Source organism: Eschrichtius robustus, chromosome 10 (assembly GCF_028021215.1).
Source record: "Eschrichtius robustus isolate mEscRob2 chromosome 10, mEscRob2.pri, whole genome shotgun sequence".
In the NCBI taxonomy this organism is placed as follows: Eukaryota; Metazoa; Chordata; class Mammalia; order Artiodactyla; family Eschrichtiidae; genus Eschrichtius; species Eschrichtius robustus.
Window position 1 is genome coordinate 3,968,749 of NC_090833.1, and position 20,666 is coordinate 3,989,414.

Consider the following 20,666-nt stretch of genomic DNA (forward strand, 5'->3'; position numbering starts at 1 on the left):
TGAGTCGATGGCCTACAGGGGGAAAAAAGGCGGCAGCCAAACAAAGGCACAGGGCAGAAAACCTGATACAGGAGATGCAGGGGTAGGGCCGGGAAATGCACTGAAGGCAGGGTCTTCCCGCCTCACCCTTCACCCCTGGGCCTGCACGCCGTGTCTGTGTCCGGGAGGGCCCCAGAGGCAGTATCCAGAGGGGTCTGTCATTTGTTTTTGCCGCCAGCAGTGTCTCCCAGCCTCCAATGCGGGAGCACAGCCCGTCCCTGCGAGGGGACCCCTGGTGTTGCCCAGAGCCGTCCGTGCTGGAGGGGGAGGGGACCAGCGAGCCTCCGTGGCCTGGCAGCCTCTGTCTCCCAGGCCCCAGGAGCCCCAGTTACCAATGTTCAACCGTGATTGAGACACAGAGAGGGTAATGGCCTGGTGTGCGGGTCTGAGCAGCTTCCCTGGGATTGCCCAGCAAGGCAGATCCGTGCAGATGCCAGGCTCCTGGGCAGTGCTTCTAGGGTCCAGAGCAGAGTGACAGAAGGGCTAGGGCTCCATCCAGCCCTCAGGTCCCCCCAAAGTGGAGCCGCTTCTGGTGCAAGGACAACTCTCCAGGGAGATTTCATCCTTTGTCCTTTTGCAGTGGTCTCTCGCAGTGGTCATTTCAACCTCCTTTAGGCCTTTAAATTGTTTCCTTTAAACAAAAAACCCACTTGGTTAATGGAGGCCTTTAAATGTATGTAAAAAGCAGAGAGAATAGAATAAGGAACCTGAAGGGACCCATAACCAGTATAAGGGACCCACGTGAGCTCGTGGTCACCCTCGGTGCGTCTGGAATCCTCCGGGAAGAGCCCCCCCGCCATCAGGAGTATTTTGAAACAAATCCCAGACGTCAACACGTCTTCTCTTGACTGCTTATTTAATTCATAGGTGGGCTGTGGCGTGGATGAAGGGAGCCCTGAGAGAAGGGCTGTTTCCCATTGCCACAGGACTTGACTCAGAGCTCGGGAGAACAGTCCAGGTTTGGGGGAATTGGTACTATGCATTCATTCATTCATTCAAAGTGTGTATTACGTACCTGCCGCGTGCGGGACACAATACCAAATGCCCGGGTGTAGCAACGAGCCTGACTTGACAGGGGTCCCTGCTTTCTCCAGTGGGGGGTGAGGGTGGGAATGTAGGCATTAAACAAATACTGCACCAATAATGATTGATTCACAATTGTGGTACGGTCCTCTGAGGAGAAGTGCTAATTTGAGAGCCTGAAGAGAGGGGCTTGTTTTGGTTTTGGCTCGAAGCTGGAGTCCGTATGAGTATCCATCTTCTTCCCCAGTCCTCCGGAAATGTGACCTTGCCCTCCTCCAAATCGCTCAGCACTGCCACGCCTCCCATGTCCTTAGGCCTTTCCAGCCAGGATGTGTTGACTTGTGTTATTGTCTCTCTCAACTCCAGGACCCTGAGACCCCAAGGGACCGTCTGTCACTCGTGGGGCATCAGTGGGGCCCTCTTCTCTCCCCCGTGCGTGTGTAGTGTGTGTATATGTGCGTGTGTGTATATGTATGTCAACATACATTTAAATTAGACCGTATTATACAAACCGTTTACTTGCCTTTTTCCCATTTGATATTCTGTCCGAGGCCTCTTTCTGAGTCAACATAAATATAAATGATTTTTTAAAGTTTACCTAATATCACATTGCATAGATGTGCATCCTTTATTTAAGCTGTCATCTACTGACGGACATTTAAAATCGTTTCCGATTGTCACTATTATAAATAGCACTGAAATGGACATCTTTATGTGCACATCTTTGGTCGTATGTGCTGTTGTATCTTAGGTGTAAATTCTTAGGAACGTGATTGCTGGGCCAAAAGGCATGTACATTTTGACTTTTGATGTCAGTTGGGAAGTTCCCTCTAGAAATCTTTGCCAACTTAATAGGGGGGAAAAAAAACACCCCAAACCAAAAAGTCTCTTTGTGTTTCTATCTGGTCAGATTTCTTGACCTTAAGTCAGATTTCTTCCAGGCTGAGAAACTGGCTTGGGCGGGTCACTTAAGGCACAATCTTTTTGGGACTTGGTTTCTCAACTTTGAAATGAGGGGGGTGGTCAAAGGGATGACCTACCAGGTCTTTCCCTCTCTGAATCGCCAAGGCTCCGAGCTGCACGAGCAGCCCGCTGTTGCCCCTAGAAGCTCAGTGGCTCAGACGTCCCTCCTGGAGTGCGGCTTGGTTTCCAAACAGCACTGACTATTGAAGAAAACAAATTATTGGCCCAATGCCATTCTCACCACCGAACAACTGAGGCCTTAATGGGCCTGGGGTATCACTGGTCAGCAAACTAATTACCCAGTGGACCTCCTCTCCCAAGGGCAAGCCCGTTTCTCCTAAAGCCAGATTCAAGCTCAGATGTTGGACTTCATGTTTGTAATTTAAGAGTCCCATTTTCTTGCCAATGGCTTCATCGTAGCCGTCTGATGGGAATCTGGGTAAACTTTCAGGAGGAATTAAAACTATACGCACACAGGGACTTCCCTGGTGGCGCAGTGGTTAAGAATCTGCCTGCTAATGCAGGGGACATGGGTTTGAGCCCTCGTCCGGGAAGATCCCACATGCCGCAGAGCACCTAAGCCAGTGCACCACAACTACTGAGCCTCTGCACCACAACTACTGAAGCCCACGCGCCTAGAGCCCGTGCTCTGCAACAAGAGAAGCCACCACAATGAGAAGCCCATGCACCGCAATTAAAGAAAGCCCACGTGCAGCAACGAAGACCCATCCCTTCAAAAGAGCTCTGATCTGGGGGTTTCCCTGGTGGCGCAGTGGTCGAGAGTCTGCCTGCCAATGCAGGGGACACGGGTTCGAGCCCTGGTCTGGGAAGATCCCACATGCCGCGGAGCGACTAGGCCCGTGAGCCACAACTACTGAGCCTGCGTGTCTGGAGCCTGTGCTCCGCAACAAGAGAGACCGCGATAGTGAGAGGCCCGCACACCGCGATGAAGAGTGGCCCCCGCTCGCCGCAACTAGAGGAAGCCCTGGCACAGAAACGAAGACCCAACACAGCCATAAATAAATAAAAAAACAAATACTTAAAAAAAAAAAGTAAAAGTCTATTAAAAAAAAAAAAAAAGAGCTCTGATCTGGCAGCTCCCATGAGTTGTCTCCAGGCCCCATAACAGCCAGCGAGGCAGGTGTCCCAGAGGAGGACTCTGAGATTCAGGGAGGTCCCACGGCCGGACCACTGGGCTCTCCGCTCACACTTGCTTGAAGAAAGGAACCCAGGGGAGCTAAGAGCTGAGTTTTTCTGGGTTTTATTCTAAGGAACTCTCATAAAAGCAGCAGTATTTACAAATCTTCCTGCAGCCCCCCACTTAGAGCTCAGCCCACCCACCTTCCCCGTCTGCTGATGGAGAGACTGGGGCTGGGAGAGGGGTGCAGAGAGTGCTTTCTGCCACAGCCGGCCTCTCTCTAATGGGGTGTCGCTGGGAGCTTGCGGTGTCCCTCAGCTGCTCAGGTGCCCAGGGACTTGAGGGCACTGTGCTTGTGGGGTCAGCAAAAGATGGTTTCTTACCTTTTATTTATTATTATTATTATTATTATTATTATTTTTGGCTGCGCCGCGCGGCTTGCGAGATCTCAGTTCCCCAACCAGATATTGAACCTGGGCCACCGCAGTGAAAGCGCCGAGTCCTAACCACTGGACCGCCAGGGAATTACTTTTTTTTTTTTTTTTTTGGTTTCCTTTTAGAAATTTAGAAAGCTGGAGCTGTTCACAGCTGGTTTGCACTCAGGGGTCCTCAGCCCAAGCTCTTTGCAGACTTTACAAGAGGTAAAGTGTTCTTCACTAGCCACACCCATGGGGCCTGGGGACCCCAGCCGGGGTCTCCACTGGCAGATCCCACAAAATAAGCAGTCCTTGTGCAAACGTGGCAGAGCGCACGTTCCAGGACGTACCAGCTCAGGATCCTGAGATCAACCCCCATGCGTTCATTCAATAAATATGCACCAAGGGCCAGCGCATGGTCATTCCCAAGATGGCCCGGGGGTGGCCAGATCCCCTTCCTTCCTGAAGACCTGGCAGGGCCTCCCCACCCCCACTTCCCAGAGATCACTCTGCTCCAGCCACACTGGCCCTTTCTCCATCCCTTCCACGTGCCAAGGTCATTCCAGCCTCAGGGCCTTTGCCAGTGCCACCCCGGACATCCTCCCCAGATCTTCACGGGCTGGGCTCACCGTCCAGACCTCGGCCGGCTGTGACCGCAGAGACCATCCTGGACCCAGTCAAACCAGCAGCATCCCATCATTTGGTTTGCTTTCTGCATAGTATTTATGACTCTCTGAGATGGGTATTTATCTGTGCATTGTCTGTCTCGCTGGCTAGAACGTAAAATCCAGGCGGGCAGGGCCCTTGGCTTCTTGTTTGCCGTGTGTGGCAGCGTCAAACCCTTGTCCCTGGACACAGCACAGATGCTGCATAACGCTCCATTGGATGGATCCCTGGGATAGGCTTGTTTTTGTACTACTTACTATTTCACTGAGAATATCTGTACATATGTAGGGGTAGACCTGGATTGGAAAGCTCTATGGCAGATTCTTAACCCACATTGTCTTTAATCTGTATTTCTCTTGACAGAAAACATGAGGTTTCTGGATCAGAGAAAAGACCCATTATTTATTCACACAGTAGCCTGAGGGCTGGCTCCCCGCACCCTGACTCCTCACAGGGGCCGCTGGTGGGAGCCGGTGTGCCCTGCGTGCGTGGGGAGGGGAGCACGGGGTGGAGGAGCCGAAGCTGTGACAGCTGCCCCTCTGTCCCTCCCCCCCCCCCCACCGCTGCTGCCCTGAATATAAACAGCCCCTGGGGAGTGGGGGCAGGGAGATCAATAGGCTTACTACCCCCGGAATATGAACAGAGGACTCAGGACAGAGGTCCCTACGTCTCTCCATCTTTAACTGCCCAGGCTTGTTTGAAGTCAACCATCCTTTATCCCAGGAGCCAACTCAGCACACCGTGACCTTGACCTTGGGGAAAACATGAGCGTATTCATGAAACATTGTTTCCTGACATACATCTCCCGAACTGAAAAGTACCAGCCCCCATCTCTGAGTGCCATCTCCCACATGCCTGGAGCTATGCGTCGTGTTGATCTGTGGTGAGAGGTCCCGGCATCCTCTTTTGGCGGTTGAGGAAACTGAGACTGGGAGAGCCTGCCTGACCGAGTGGAGGTCGGTTGGCACCTAAGGGCAGGGCTGAGACCAGCCCCCGCATTCGTGTGTGCCTCCAGCCCAGCTCCTCCCCCTCCTCTCTTCTTCTGAGCTCCCCAAAGCCTGGTCGAGTTGGTTTTAACATCTTTGTTTAGTTGCAGTGAAGCTTTGAAAAGGGAGGGCTCCTGTCTATTTATTCCATACCTCCTATCTGCCAGGCACTGTGTTAATCATGGAAAAGCGAGGTGGGCATGGTCCTTTGTCCTCGTGAGAGGCAGCATTACACAAAGAATTAGCCAGAGAGTTAATAACAGGGGTGGCAGGTGAAGGTGAAGAAGCACAGGCGCTAACCCAGCGACGGGCTGTCCAGGGAGCGGACACTCCTCTGGGGCCTGGCCCCGGGCAAGGCATGGGGGAAGGACGCTCTGGATGGAGGGACCGGCACCTTCAAGGGGAGGCGAAGAGCTGGGGGAGAGTCACAGGGAGGGGAGGCAGGACTTGGGCCCTGCAGGGCCCTGTTGACCATGGGGAAGTGTACTGCTCTTATCCCCAGAGCTTTGGGGAGCCATGGCGGGTTTAAGCAGGGAAGGGATGGGATTAGCTGTATCAACTTCTCACTGATCTGTCTTAGCCAAATCTTCTCATTAGAGCAAATTTCCTGCTCTTTCCTAGGGACTGGGGAAGAAAGGCTGGAAGATGTGAGAAAGAACAAAATCAGGGAAATGCAAATGACTTAGATGAGGTTTATGGTTCTTTGGCAACAGGGCAGTAACCTGGCATGTCACAGCCGTGAAGGAAAGCAGTAATTTTTCTGAATCTCTCACTGCCACGTTCACCTGGCTGGGGGCCTTTGGGGAAGTTTGAGTCATGTGCGTCAGGGCCACTTGGCTGACTCACGGAGGGAACCGGGCATCTCCAGAAAAGCCGCTGAGCTGCCCTGTGACTGCAGCTCCAGGAAACCCGCTCGCTGGGGGGGCCCACATTCATAGCAAACAATGGTAATATTTACCAAGTATCTCTGGAAAAATGAGTGCAAAGTGCAGGAAATGCAGTGCAAATTGCTAGAACGCAGTACATTAGCAACATAGGCCTTTTAATGAATCTGAGAAGAGAGGTATAAATTTCAGGAAAATGTCAATTGCAGTAATGTAAACAAGAGGCTTCTCAACATCTCCTTCTCCATGAGACTTGATTTCAGTCTCTGGTTATAACTAAAGCTGTGATTCTTAAGAGAGATTTGATTCTGAACATCAAGGAGGGGAGAACTGGGGGAAGGGGAAAAGAAGGGGGTTGCTTGTGTATCGTGAATTAGCAGAGAGCCTCGGGGGCACCATTGCCATCCCATTGGAGGAAAACGAAACCTTCCACTGGGAATTGGTATGCTTCCGTGAAAAGTCTTTTTGCTGCAAAAACTGGATCCCTGCGGTTGCAGGGGGATCGGGGAGGGATGCCCACATATCACTGAAGGGCTGGGAGCTACCCGGGCTACCGATGGGCGTATATCCTGTCAAAGTCAGGGAAAGCTCAAGCTCAAGGTCAAGGTCACCCAATGGTTTTCCCTTCTTGGGTGGCCATGTTCCTCCCATTGCTAGGACCTCGGAGGGTCCTGGGAAACGGGTGCCCACAGCCCTGTCCACCTAAAACGGCCTCTTCACCTGTTCAAATCAGGGTCAAAAAAGGTTAGGAAGACCGTGAGCCAAGGCCACGGAGGCTCCCTCACCTTCCTGTTGGCTCAGGAGAGGTGGCCAGGGCGGCAGAGTGACCAGCTGTCTTCCTTTCTCTGCAGTTCCTGACAACATCATCATGAAGGTGCTGAGGCAGCGCCTGGACCAGCAGGACTGCGTTGAGAGAGGGTGGGTGCTGCACGGCTTCCCGCGAGACAGGGACCAGGCGCGCTTGATGGACGGCCTGGGCTACAAGCCCAACAGGTGAGCAGCCCGCTTCCGGCGGGGCCTCGGCCCTGGCCACGCCGCCTCCCTGGAAAAGGTCCCCACCACCAGGCGCTGTCTGTCCAGATCCGGCTGACTGCTGGCAGTTTGCCGGAGCCTTACCACGTTCCGGAAGGGGGGGAGTGTCTCTTAGTCATTCCCATTGCCACCCACTCGTCCCATTCACCCTGGGAACTAGGAGTCAGGCTTGGGTTCAGATCCTGGCTCAGCCGCTCACCTTGCTGGACCTGAGCGTCTCATCTGTGAATGATAATACGCAGCAACCAGTCTTGCCTTCCTCATGGGATTGTGGTGCAAAGCGATCCATGTTTCCTTCTACTGTTTTCACAACTTCCTTTTTTACATTTGGTTCTTTGATGTGTCTGATATTTATTTTGATGTGGGTATGCAGTGCAAATCTCTTTTCTTTTCCCTCAAATGTTGAATATTGTTGAATACTCTGTCCTTCTTCCACTAACGTGAACTTGAGGGCACCCCGCCACAGTAGATATTGTGGAAATAAACAAAGCCCTCCTAAATGAAAAAAGCAAAGGCTGTTTAGTCAGAGCTTGCTATATATAGCAAGGGAGTTGGCCCAATCTTAAAGGCAGGCAGAGGGGAGGGAGAGCCTTCTAGTGGGAAAGGTGAGGCTTGAGGGCTTCCCTGAGGGAGGCTGTGGGCCTGGGGAAGCTGGGGGCGGCCAGCTGGAAGCAGGGTGTCCTATGTGCTTGGTTAGGGGAACATATTCAGCTTTCTCTAATTTGGTTCTAAACTGGAAATGGTGGCAAAATTAGGGAAGCTGTTAGTTACTGATCAAGTCCTGGCTCTTTGGGGCTGATTGCTGCAGAGATGGTGATTGGGTCCTGGGCTGGTGGCTGCAGGGGATAGGTGTTTATATATGGTCTGAACACTGTCTGCTCGTAAATACAGTCTCTCTGAACGCTTGGTTGTACTTCTAAACTTTCTATTGTTTCCCAAAAGTCTATTTCTGCAGTAGTACCACACCGTTCAACTACTTTAGTTTTATCATGTGTTTCAAGTCAGTGCAGGACAAAGCCCTTTCATTACTCTTCTTTATTGTCTATTTGTTTGTTATTCCAAATGAGCACTATGATAATTTAATCGTGAACTGCCATTGACTTTTAAAGAATATTTAATTTATTTATTTTAGCTGCGCCGGGTCTTAGTTGCAGCATGTGGGATCTTCGTTTCGGCACGCAAACTCTTAGTTGCGGCATGCACGCGGGATCTAGCTCACCGAGCAGGGATCAAACCCGGGTCCCCCGGCGTTGGGAGCAAGAAGTCTTACCCACTGGACCACCAGGGAAGTCCCTGCCATTGACATTTTAACTAGAATTGTATTAGGTTTATCACTTGGTCTGTTGCAGTCTATGGCCCTGTCCTCTCTTTGCCCCTTCGTGAAACGACCGACACTTTATTGGGCCCATGCTTTTCATTTTAAGTGCATTTCTAGTTATTATATTACCTGTTGTTCTTCTTGTTGGTGTTGTGATAAGAGGGTATTTTCACCCATTTTATTTTCTAACTGGATTTCTCAGGAGTATAAGAAAGATATTGATTTTTCTTATTTGCTTTATACTCCAGCTTCTTACTAGAACTTTCTTACTGCTTCTGATAGTTTTTCAGTTGATTCCCTTGGGCTTTTCAGGGTGATGATCATGTCATCTACAAATATTTATTCTTTTGCCTCTTCCTTTCCAATATTTATAGTTTTCATTTTACTCTTTGGTCTAATTACATTGGGCAGTACTTCCAGAACTGAGTCATGATGGACAGGTGTTTTTTTTTTCCTGACCTGAAGGACTGTCCTGCATTCTACCACTAAGGCACTACTGTCATTTGAGGTATATACAGTTTTTATAAAGTTAAAGAAGTACAGCTCTTAGGATTTAAAATATCTGGAGTTGATGCTGCATATTATTCAAAGGCCTTTTTAGCATCTTCTAAGACAAATGGTTTTTTTTCTCTTTTTGATGTATGAATATAATGAATTATGTTAGCAGGTTTTCTAATAATAAGTCAGCCTTTCACTCCTAGAATGACTGTCACTTGGTCTTGGTGTGTTATTCTTTCAATATATTGCTTGTGGCAGGTGCAGTTTTGATTCCCCATCAAAACTGAGCAGTCCCCCTCCCTGCCATGTCATGCCAGTGAATGTTATATTACATGGCAAAAGGAACTTTGCAGGTGTAATTAAGGTAACTGATCAGTTGGCTTTAAAGTAGGGAGGTCATCCTGGGCGACCTTGATCTTAGTGCAGTTAGGCCTGTACCAGACTTCTGACCTACAGAAATGTAGTATAATAAGTTTGAACTTTTTAAATCAACTAAATTTGTAGTAATTTGTTATAGTAGCAATGGGAAACTAATATACTGTTGGATGGTATTGGCTACATTTTTATTTAGATTTTTTGCTTTAATATGCATATGTAATATGGGTCTGAATTTTTCCTTTTTTTTTTTTTTTTTGTCCTTTGTCAGGCTTATAGTATCAAGGATGTGATCATTTCATAGGTTTTCATTCTTCCTCTGTATCTGGAATAGTTTTGAAAACTTCAACACTAACTGTTCCTTGGAGCTGGCCCTTTGGGGGAGAGGTAGCTTATTAATGATTTGATTTTGTGTTTCCTGCAGTTTTTGCTTTATATGTTTTGGTGCCATGTTATTTAGTTCATAAAGGTTTTTGTCAGCTGTGTGTTCATTGTGCAGTGTCATCTTGATGAAAGCGACTGTCTGTGACAAGACCGTTACTTGTCTCCTCCAACATGAATTTTCCCTTTCCTCCTCAGTAACAAAACATCAGTTTTCAGTAGAGCATGTTGGTGCTGAAATGAAAGACCCCATTTTCCAGCCTCCTTTACAGCTCTGTAGAACCACAGGACTAAGTTCTGGCCAATGAGATATAAGCACAAAATTGTGAGTGTAATTTCCGGAAAACCTGTTTTCGGAGAGCTAACTCAGCTGGAAGGAGGTCTTTTTTGTCCTTTTTGTCTATTTTGCCTTTCTCTTCTCATTTTGTTTTTCCTAATGTTAATAATCACCTTGTTTCTTCACTTGCCTAGTTTTCTTTGAATCTATTTGCTACATATTTCTACAGCTTATAATAGCCCCTCAGAACAATATTCCACAAAGTCCATCATATTATGTAAACTGTGAGTTCCAGGTTTTTCTTATTTACTCCCGTTCCTTTCTTGTTTGGACTGCTTTTTCTGTAGGTTCACTGCAGGGCTGTTCCAGGACTTTTCTGCACTGTGATTGAGGGATTCCCTTGGCCTGTCTTCTGAGTCGGGGTCCCTGTTTCCTGAATCACACATCTTCCTCTTTCTCACATACTCCCTTGTTTTAGTGTAGCATACCTTCCAGTTGCTTCTCAAGTTAAAAAGATGGTTTGACAACAGTAGGCTGTTACACCCTCATCACATTTGCTCCAGACTGAAGAAGTTCACAATGAAATTTCATTTATTTCTTTGGTCTGGGTCTCATTTACTCCATCGGACCAAAAATTAATGTGAAAACCCATGTCCTTCAGTTCCGGGAAATTCTCTTGAATTATTTTGTTGATTTTTCTCTATTTTTTTTTTTTTTTTTTTCTGTTCTCCCTGGAACCCGCTATTTGGGTGTTAGATCTCCTGGACTGGCCTTGTAAATTAAAAAAAAAATCTTTTCTCTCTTGTATCCTATGGCTTTTGTTTTTTGTGTGTTTGTGTATGTGTGTGGTTTGCCTTTGTTTTGTTTTGCTCTACTTTCTAGGAGGTTTCCTCAACTTTCTCTTTCAACCCTTTTATTGAATTTCTAACTTCTGCTGCAGTTTTTACTTTTATAACATTCAAGAGGTCTTTTTTGTCATCTGAATATTACTCTTATAGTTTCTTGATCTTATTTCATGGATTTTTTTTTAATCTCTTGAAGATGTTAATGGCAAGCTTGTTTTTGCAGGAGGGTAATGAGGAGAGGTCTTTTTCTCCTCCTGCATAGTCTGTTCCTACTGAGTTTTTGTTTGTCTTGGTCTCATTCTTTCTCAGTAGAAAGATGTTGCGTTACCCTTGGTTGTTTGCTCACATGTAAGAACGGGAAACTAAAAAACTATTTGGGAGCTCTGAGGGCATAGATGGAGCTCATAGAATTTGTCTTCATTGTAGGATGAACTATTTGGGCCTTTTGTGCAGAATCCTCCCACCAACTCAACATCTTTAAGTCTTTTCCTCTGGAAATGTCAGATTCCTCAGAGAGGGCTCACCCAATCTCCTGCTGGAGGGTGAAGGTCTGGCGTCCGAGGGAGAAGCAGGACAGTGGGAATTGGGAGGAGGCGAGCAGAGGTCTCACGTACTGCATGCCATATGCATATATTTTTTTAAACCTAATTCCCCTAATTTTGGTACAGACTCAGACTCTCAACTGTGCTCAGCATTCTTCAAGTCCAAGGAGCCTGTATTATATCCTCTCTAGAGAGTAAACCTCCCATTTCTACCGAAGTGGAGGAGGAGCATTCCCTCGGCTGGGTGGAGTGAGGAGGGGATCTGGGGCTTAATCTCTTCTTAAGCAAGTTTAACCAATCGTCCTTATTTTAGCCATCCAGTTTCCGAGTGGACTCTTTCCAGCGCTGCTCGCTGCTCAAAAGCCAATAAAGAGGCAAGTTTGGTGGAAAGGAAAGTTTGCTTTATTTCCAATGCTGGCAACCCAGGGGGGAGGGGGGGACTTCTGTCCAAAGGCTGACTCCCTCCTACTGACAGTCAGGGGACAAGAGCTTTTATAGACGGAGGGAGGGCGCTACATGCAGAAACAGCACAGTCAGCTCTGACAGTCATCTTGAAACTGGTCCTGCGGTGCTCTGATCAGCGTCATCTTGATTGTTTTAGGTACAGTTAGTCTTCAGTTGCAGGATCGGTTTGTTCCCATTTCCTTGAGACCAGTTCTCAGAATTGCGGCAGCTTATGTCCCGGCTACAGCCTGGTCATCATGTAGTTCACTTCTTCCACCTGGTGGGGTTTCAGTATCTACAAGACGGCTCACAGGATACGGCTCAGAATATTATCCATAGCCCTTGAGGAGGAACTAAACGTCCTTGACGATGCTTAATGACTAAACTATGATTATTTGTTTGACTGTTTTCTTTGCCTCTGCATTTTCTCACTTCTCTGATTAAACGTATTCGTTGGCTAAAGTTTTTCCACAGACAAAAGGCAGGCGGAGGACATGGGAGGGAAGGACCACAGGGCCCTGCTCCGTTTCAGTACCTCTGCCTGAGCCTTTTGAGGAGTTGCTGCTGAGGGCTGGGTTTGTTCTCAGCTTTTCCTGCTGCTGACTCGGGATTTGGCTTGCTGACGTCTTGCTGCTTGTTGTCACAGGTCCAGCTGCCTTCCAGCCTCCAAAACACTTGTTTAGTTGCCTTCCCTTCCGCTGTTCTCCCTGTCGTTGCTGGTTAGGTTTTCAGAATCCCTTTCCTGTCAATCTTCTGTCGGGTTTGGGGAGGAAACAGAATGTGGTGCATGTTTCAATGTGCCATTTTTACCCGGAACTCAACCCTTGATTGCTTTGTTGCGTTTGCATGTCTCTTACCTTCATTGACTTTGCTTCCTTTATTTTAAGTTGTCACGTAGGGCAGAATGAAATTGGGTTTAACATTTTTTATTCAACCTGCTTGTCTTTTCCTTTGAACAGTTGAATTTATCCCACTTATTTTTTACTTTCATCACTTTATTTTATGCTTCATCATGGTTTCCTTTGTTTTCCATCTTTTTTTAATGGTCTGTGTTTTCTTTTTTTTTTATTTTATTTTATAAATTTATTTATTTATTTTTATTTTTGGCTGCGTTGGGTCTTCGTTGCCGCACGCGGGTTTTCTTTAACTGTGGCGAGCAGGGGCTACTCTTCGTTGTGGTGCGCGGGCTTCTCATTGCGGTGGCTTCTCTTGCTGCAGAGCACGGGCTGCAGGCGTGCGGGCTTCAGTAGTTGTGGCTCGCGGGCTCAGTAGTTGTGGTGCACGGGCTTAGTCACTCCGTGGCATGTGGGATCTTCCCGGACCAGGGCTCGAACCCATGTCCCCTGCATTGGCAGGCGGATTCTTAACCACTGCGCCACCAGGGAAGCCCCTTCTTTTTGTTTTATTATTGCTATTGTTGGCTTCTCTCCTCTCCCCCCAAGTTGGTTTCGTAGATAATCTGTTTCTAGTTCTACTACTCTCGTCAAGATGGTTTAATTAAACTTGTATTTCTCAATTTGTCAGTTCTGAAATGAAACAGAATAATTTGACCCTGTCAATGAAAGATGAAAGAAAAAATGCTCCCATATGTACCACCTCCTCATTCCCCTCCTCCATCCACTCTCCATTTCTGGCAGGCTGGGGCTGTGGGTGGGGAGGGGCAGACACATTCTGAAATTTTTTGGCCTCAGTCTATTATACACAGATTATTATTTTTAAGATCACTAAGCTTTTCTTTCTAGAAATATAACAATTACATTCTGTTTTTAGCTGTATTACTGTACTTGTGAAGTTTTCATTCTCTCTTCAACTGGATTCAGATTTCAACACCAGCTGTTTACATGATTCAACCTCTCCATTTATCAGTTTTGATTCATTGTTCATTTGAATGGATTATGTCTTTTTTTTTTTTTTTTTTTTGATTTTATTTATTTACTTATTTATTTATGACTGTGTTGGGTCTTCGTTTCTGTGCGAGGGCTTTCTCTAGTTGCGGCAAGCGGGAGCCACTCTTCATCGCGGTGCGCGGGCCTCTCACTATCGCGGCCTCTCTTGTTGCGGAGCACAGGCTCCAGACGCGCAGGCTCAGTAATTGTGGCTCACGGGCCCAGTTGCTCCGCGGCATGTGGGATCTTCCCAGATCAGGGCTCGAACCCGTGTCCCCTGCATTAGCAGGCAGATTCTCAACCACTGCGCCACCAGGGAAGCCCGGATTATGTCTTTGAGTCATTTTCAGCAAGGGTACAGACATGCTAGACTTCCTAAATTCTTGCACATTTGAGAATGTCTTTCTGTTAGCTTTATCTGTAAACAGCATCCAGCAAAGTAAAAAATTCTCCCATCACATTTCTTACCCCTCAGCATCCCGTACCATTTCTATACTGTGCTCTGACACCTGTGGGGTTGCAGTAATGTCTGAGGCCAGTGAGATTTTTTTCCACCATAGGTAATGTTCTTCTTATATCTGGATGCTCTCTCTCTCAGTTCATTTACATTCACTAGGCCATGCCTCAGTCTTCGTTCTCTTTATTACCTTTCTCTGGAATATTATGAATCCTTTCCATTTCCATGATTTCAGGAGAATTTTCTTCTAGTACATATATTAATAATTTTCTGGTTCATTCACTTGGTGTGCTTATTCAGGAAGACCAATTACGTGCATGCTGGATATTTATTATCTGTTTCCATAATTACAATTTCTTTCTAGTAGCTTGTATCTTTTCCTTTTCTTTTCTGTATTATTTTTCACGTCTGTCCTTCATGATAACTTTATTTTTTATCATATTTATTTCTTGTTGCTTCTAATTTATTTTTCATTTCTATAATGCTTTTACGTTTCCCTTAGTTTTTTCCCTTAACGCTGTCAGTTTTCTTTCATCTCCTTTTAAATTTTATCTCATCCTCTTTTCTTTGATTTCTTGTATTACAGAGTCTGTTCTCTCTAAATTATTTTGAGCACGTTGATAAGGTTTTATCTAAAATGTTCTGCTGTTTCCTAGAGTACGTCTTCTTCCAAAGGGTATTCATTGTCTATGTCTCTCTCTCTCCCTCTCTCTCTCTCTCTCTCTCTCTTTTAACTTTTAGGACCCTTATTTGGCAATGTCCATACCTGAGTCCCAAGGTGGGTATATTTTGCAAATCACTTGTCTTTGAATAGCTCTGTGGTTTGTCTAAGAATAGCATGAGTTGGTTTTAGAAAATAGACAGAAAATTAGTTTTCTCTGACTGTTGTAATAAATTACCACAAACTTAGTGGCTTAAACAGTACACATTTATTGTCTTACAATTCTGTAAGGCTAACATCAGTATGTCAGACAGGCTGCATTCCTTCCTGCAGGCTCTAGGAAGAGTACCTTTCCTCACCTTTTCAGCTTCTAGAGATTGCCCCCAGTCCTAGGGTCACTGCCCTCTTCCTCTGTGTTCAAAGACAGCAATGTTGCAACACTTGATCTTCTTCTGTGGCCACATCTCCCTCTGACCAGAGCTGGGAACCGTTCTCAGATTTTTAAGGACTCGTGTGATTGGATTGGGTCCACCCAGATAATCTAACCTATCAACGTCCTTAATGTAATCTCATGTGCAGATCCCCTTTTCCATGTAAAGTAACATACTCACAGATTCTGGGGGTTAGGAGGTGGACCTCTTGGTGGGGGGCATTATCCTGTCCCTCACGGTTGGATTCTCCTCAATTCTGTCTTAATTATATCCTTGGAGTTGGGTCCGGAGAGCTTCCTCCTAGAAGACTGAAAGGTCTGTTTAGTTCTAGGGCAGCAGGGACCCAGCAGGCAGCCTGAGCATCCTGTCTTTCCACCTATGTTGACCGGGAATTGCCAGGGGACCACAGTGCCATGAGGCGAAGTTTCCACCCTCCGTTTTCTGGGGATGGAACAGACTTTGGTGTCAATAATTAGCTTCTGAGTAAACTCATCTACCTGAAGATGAAAGGCATCAGGGAAAATGCAAAAACAGTCACTTAAAAGAAGGCTGGGAGCGGGTCATTGAAAAGACATAGGGAGAGAATCTAGTGCTCATTTTTCTGAACCCCGAGGGGAGGAACGCCTCTTTTATTTACCGACCCTGTGCACCATGCCAGGACTGCACGACCAACAGGGGGGGGGGGCACAGTGTTTATTAAAAGCATCGCAGGGAAGATTATTCAAGAACCTCTTTGATTTAGGGCAGGCTTGCAAGGAAATACTTCTCCATTCACCATGAAGTAAAAAGCAGTTTCTAAAGACTTAGTAAATAATGCCAATTTAATTTATTTGACCCTAAGGCAGAGGACAAGCAGAGAAATAAAAAAGGTATTTGTTTACAACGTAGATTTAATCATATGCCACTGTTTAATCATCCTTCTGTATTTCTCTCCCAATCACTGAGGGTGTATTTTCCCTCCTCTTTCTCATCTCTGACTAATCCATTTCCTCCACCTTAGCTTGCAATTTAGCATTTTTTGTGATTAATTCAGAAAGTAATTTTAGCCATGAACCTTCAAGTCCAGATATAGGCTAAGGAAGAGAGAAACATTCTAAAATGAACCCACCTAGCACTGGGATGAATATCAGGGCTGTAATTCTGGTTCGGTTGTGATGCCAATTATAAAGCACTCTAGCTGTGGTGCTGCTGTTTTTGACACCAGGAGGAAATCTTGACAGAATTATAGCCTAGAAATCAATCTGGGAATACGATACAGAAATCTATAATTCAGATCTGAAAACAGTCTACAAAGGCTCTTTTTGTTTTTAGAAGGATTCAATGAAATTAGATTAAAATAAATTTACATGTCTATCAATTTTACTATAAAAATATATTCATACTAGTAAATAGAGTTATTGGGGAAGGGTAAGCTACTCCGTGTATTGGACACAGAAATAGACCCCTCTGGCTTATCAGGGAACAAAGTTATTGTCTCCTTGTCAAATATGAGTCTCTTCTTAGAGATAATAAATGGATAGTGTTCAAATGCCATGTTTTGTTTCACTCCTACCTCATAAACCCATGGCACATAATACTAAATTATATGCCTCTGAGCAGTATCAACCTCCTGGTTCCAAGATCCCACAATGAGGGAAACAAACCAAGGAATTGATGTGTCACAAAGAAGGAGAAAAAGTTATTTGAGAACAAATAAAATGGGCTATAAAGTTTGTTAAAACGTAATAATAATAGTTAAAAAAAAAAAATAGAAGAAGAAGAAGAAAGAAACAAAGAAAGAAGTATCCAAGGCTCCATCCAGAAATCTGCCCTCTGCCTGGCTGTAAAATAATTCATTTCATGCTGCAAGTTTGTAGCACGGTATTTCCTTTTAAAATTAATGTTTACTATGGAGAGGGAGTATAGGATTCTGATTGATGTTGGGAAGTTTGCAGTGTATCAGACAGACTGGTGGGTTTTTTTTTGGTTTTTTTTTCCTTTGCATCCTCCCTCACCTTGATGCTGTGAGGAGGGGGCGGGGCGGGCCATGACTTGAACCTCTTCCCCCGACCCGGGCTGTACCGCTGTAGGCCCAGCGGGCAAGGTCCGGGTCACGTCCAACTGCAAGGTCCCAGGTGAGAGCTGCTGCTGCGTCTCTCAGAAATCCCTGGAAAGAGGGTAAAAGGGGGGAACCCTCGCTGAGTCAGTGGCAATGGAATTCAGCAGAATGGTAGCAGAGATTTTATTATTGCTGTTTTCTTTAGTATTTCTCTCTTTCTGTACTCCATTGGACTAAATTTGGGACTACGAAGAAATCACCCAAGGAAGGTATTTTCGATTAGCTTGTTGTGTCCCAGGTTGTTTTGTGCAAACTGGCAACTGCTCTATAGTTTCCTTTTCGAGTGTGGTGGGTTTTAATTTTTTATTTATTATTATTTCTTAAACTAGACAGTTGTGTGTCCCACGTAACTGTGGGAGCCCAGAGGGGTTCGGTTGTCCCTGGGAAAGCAGTGACAGGTCTCCTCTCATTGCACTTGGATCCCAGTTGGTGCTGGGTGTCTTGTTGGCTGTTGCTAAAAGCATAGCCCTTTCGCCCAGGGAACCGGAGAGCAGAGCGGCCGAGGGGACCCAGGCTGGCTGACATGAACTCCCAGCCTGGAGGAGCTGGGACTCCCACACCCAAGTGGAGCCTGCCCGGTGCAAGCCTGGCCCCTCAGACACGTGGGTCTGAAAGCTTTCAGATTTCCTGGGGCCAGACCCTCGAAACAAGCCTCCACTTAGTGGTCGGAGGCGGCCCAGAATGTTCTGACCAGGCTGCTGCTGCTGGATCCCTTGCTCTCCTCCTCTCCCCTCTGCATCTTCGCATCCAGTTTCTGACTCGGCTCTGCAGTGGTCCTGCCTTGTTTGTCCCTGAGGACACTTCTCCCCTTCCCGGTCCTGCCCCCTCATCTTGGACCCTCATCATCACCCTGACAACAAGAATGATGATAGTGATATCTGGTATCTACCGAGTGCCAATTGTGTGCCTGCTTTGCATCTCCTTTAATCCATTCAATAGCCCCATAAAGTAGGTTGGTTCAGTGAAAGGCATGTGGGCTCAGAGGAGCCGTGTCCCTTGCCCCAGGCCACGTGGAGGAGACCAACCGGGACCCCAGCTCTTTGCTCTGAACGGCTCCATCGTTCCCTTTCTGCAACGTGATGAGCATCTATCCTGCTCTCTGGCTTGCTGGCTTGAAAACACCACAATTAACCTCAGTTTTCCTGTCTGTCAAATGGAGCAATAACCTCTACCCTTTTAACCTGACAGCACCAGTGCTCTGGAGAGTGAGTGGAATATGTGTGCGTGTGATTTATAATTGGCAAGTGCCGTGGATGCAGGGGGCTCTATGAGCTGGCTCCGAATATCCCTCCCACAGCTCTTTCTGGGAGGACAGACTCTCATTCAAAGTGTAGGATATAGTTTTCTCTCCTGTTCTCACATAATAAATTACATACTCCATGCCCTAAATAGGTGAGCTACTGATTTGCCTACACTTTAAGAAGCATGGAAACATTCATTATAATCATTACCCGTGTGCTTTTGAATTCCTATTACATAAAAAGAGACTAAAATGGCAAATACTGTTATACTCTGAAAGACGACTGTCAGCGAGCAATTGCTGTGTCTACTCATGGTGGGCTGGTACAAATAACTCATTTCTACTCAAAATATTTTCCCTCTAGTCACAATCTGCTTGCTTTTCTTACCTACAAAAGACATTTTAAAGACTCCCGTTGGTTGGAATTGGGGAAGGTAGCTCCTTATTCACCAGGCGGCATGTGGGATGAGAGACTGGCCCTGAAATAGACAAAGACATAAATCACCTTTTTGTCTGGAAGGGCCCTGTGGATCCAGGCAAACAGGAAAATTGTGATCAGAGCATTTAACAATGTTGATAAATTATTCTGCTGAATGCTGGTTTGATTTCGTGGGTTCAGCTATGTTAAATTTGAACGATGGAAAATCATGGTATGTTATGAAAGTAAAAACTGAACTGGCATATAGTTAATATGCCAGAGCTCTCTAATTTAATTTAAAAGCTTATTATTTTTTAGTTGCATATGACATTGTGTTCTGGAGGACAGCACAACGAAACCCTCGGAGAATGGCTTCACCATTTCTGATGTGTTCCAAAGTGAAAAGGATGCTATAATCTCTTAAGAGAACAGCAGTTGGACCAAGGAAAAATTAAAATGCGCAACGAGAGGATTTCTCGCCTCTCCTCTCTCTCTTTCTCTCTCTCTCTCTTTTTTATTATCACTTGGTCCTTCCAGGGAGCTCTCGTATTTCTGCAGCTGATCCTTATGTGGATTAGGGATAATAAACAGCCCATTAATGGAGGCCTGAACTAGGAAATGGAGCTGGAATCAGCAGCAAAATTCAGTGGCTGACTGAGGTTAATAACTCCATTACTCCAGCCCCGTGCCAAGCCGCCCAGCGAGCGGGATGTTAGCCTTATCTTACTCCACGTTAATTGAGCTAATAGAACCCGGCTGACCCTGCCTTGCTGCCACCATCCGAGAGTTTACCAGACATGGGCTGGAATACATATCATGGACTGTGTGCTCCACGGTGCCTTTTGTTTTTGGAAGAAAGATCTTTCCTAAACATCGGTGAGCCGGAAGGCCCCTCCTAAGAGCAGAGTCGCTGCGCACCTATCCACAGCAGGGTCCCCAACCACTCGGATTCTGTCGCACGAGCGATGGCGTCCATTGGCCCTTCTAGGCAGGTGTCCGCTTGGGTTCGAGGGCTTTGGAGGAAGTAGCCATTGTCTCAACAAAGTGTCTGGGTTCAAGGGTAAAAAAGAAAGTGTGCATGTGATGGAGGTGGGAGTGGGGGCAGCTCCAGGCCTTGTCTCTTCTGGTTCTTTCTTTCTTTCAACATTCAGCAGCTGTCTCTTTTTCATCCGTCTTTCCCCTTCCTGATAGCTCGACACACGTTTCTGACAATCTTGCTTTGCGGCTCGCTGGTAAGCGGTCCGGGGGCTCTGCGTAACCTTTCTAAGCCTCGGTTTCCTTATCAAATGGGGTGATAGCCCAGCCCTTCTTCCCTCACCTTTGCTGGATTCATGTACCGTATTTGCTGGGAAAATGCGTATGGGTGGGGCTTAGGAATTAGGAAATGCTCCGTACAACCAAGATGATGTTGTCAACAGATAAATATCGAAACCTGAATTTCCTGCAGCCAGTTGTTATCCTTTCTGCGCTCCAGTTTCCTCAACTGAGGACCAGGGACCGTGGCATTGAGGACGTCAGGTCGGGGGTAGGAGGCGGTGATGCGCAAGCACTCTGCACAGAGCCTGGCGTATGTACGAGGGCCTCCGGGTGTGGGAGCCGCATTTATTCCTAATACATTGGGAGCTCTGGGCCTGTGCATGGAGACCAG

The 20,666-nt window shown here is 46.6% G+C and overlaps 1 protein-coding gene across 2 annotated transcripts in view; it reads left to right on the forward strand.

Annotated features, from left to right (window-relative positions):
• AK8 (adenylate kinase 8) overlaps positions 1 to 20,666 on the forward strand; it is a 133,278-nt gene that overhangs the window by 74,274 nt on the left and 38,338 nt on the right. For both annotated transcript variants that reach the window (XM_068552578.1, XM_068552579.1), the window contains one exon: positions 6,967 to 7,108. In XM_068552578.1, the coding sequence (XP_068408679.1) occupies positions 6,967 to 7,108 (142 nt within the window). The remainder of the gene's footprint in view (positions 1 to 6,966; positions 7,109 to 20,666) is intronic.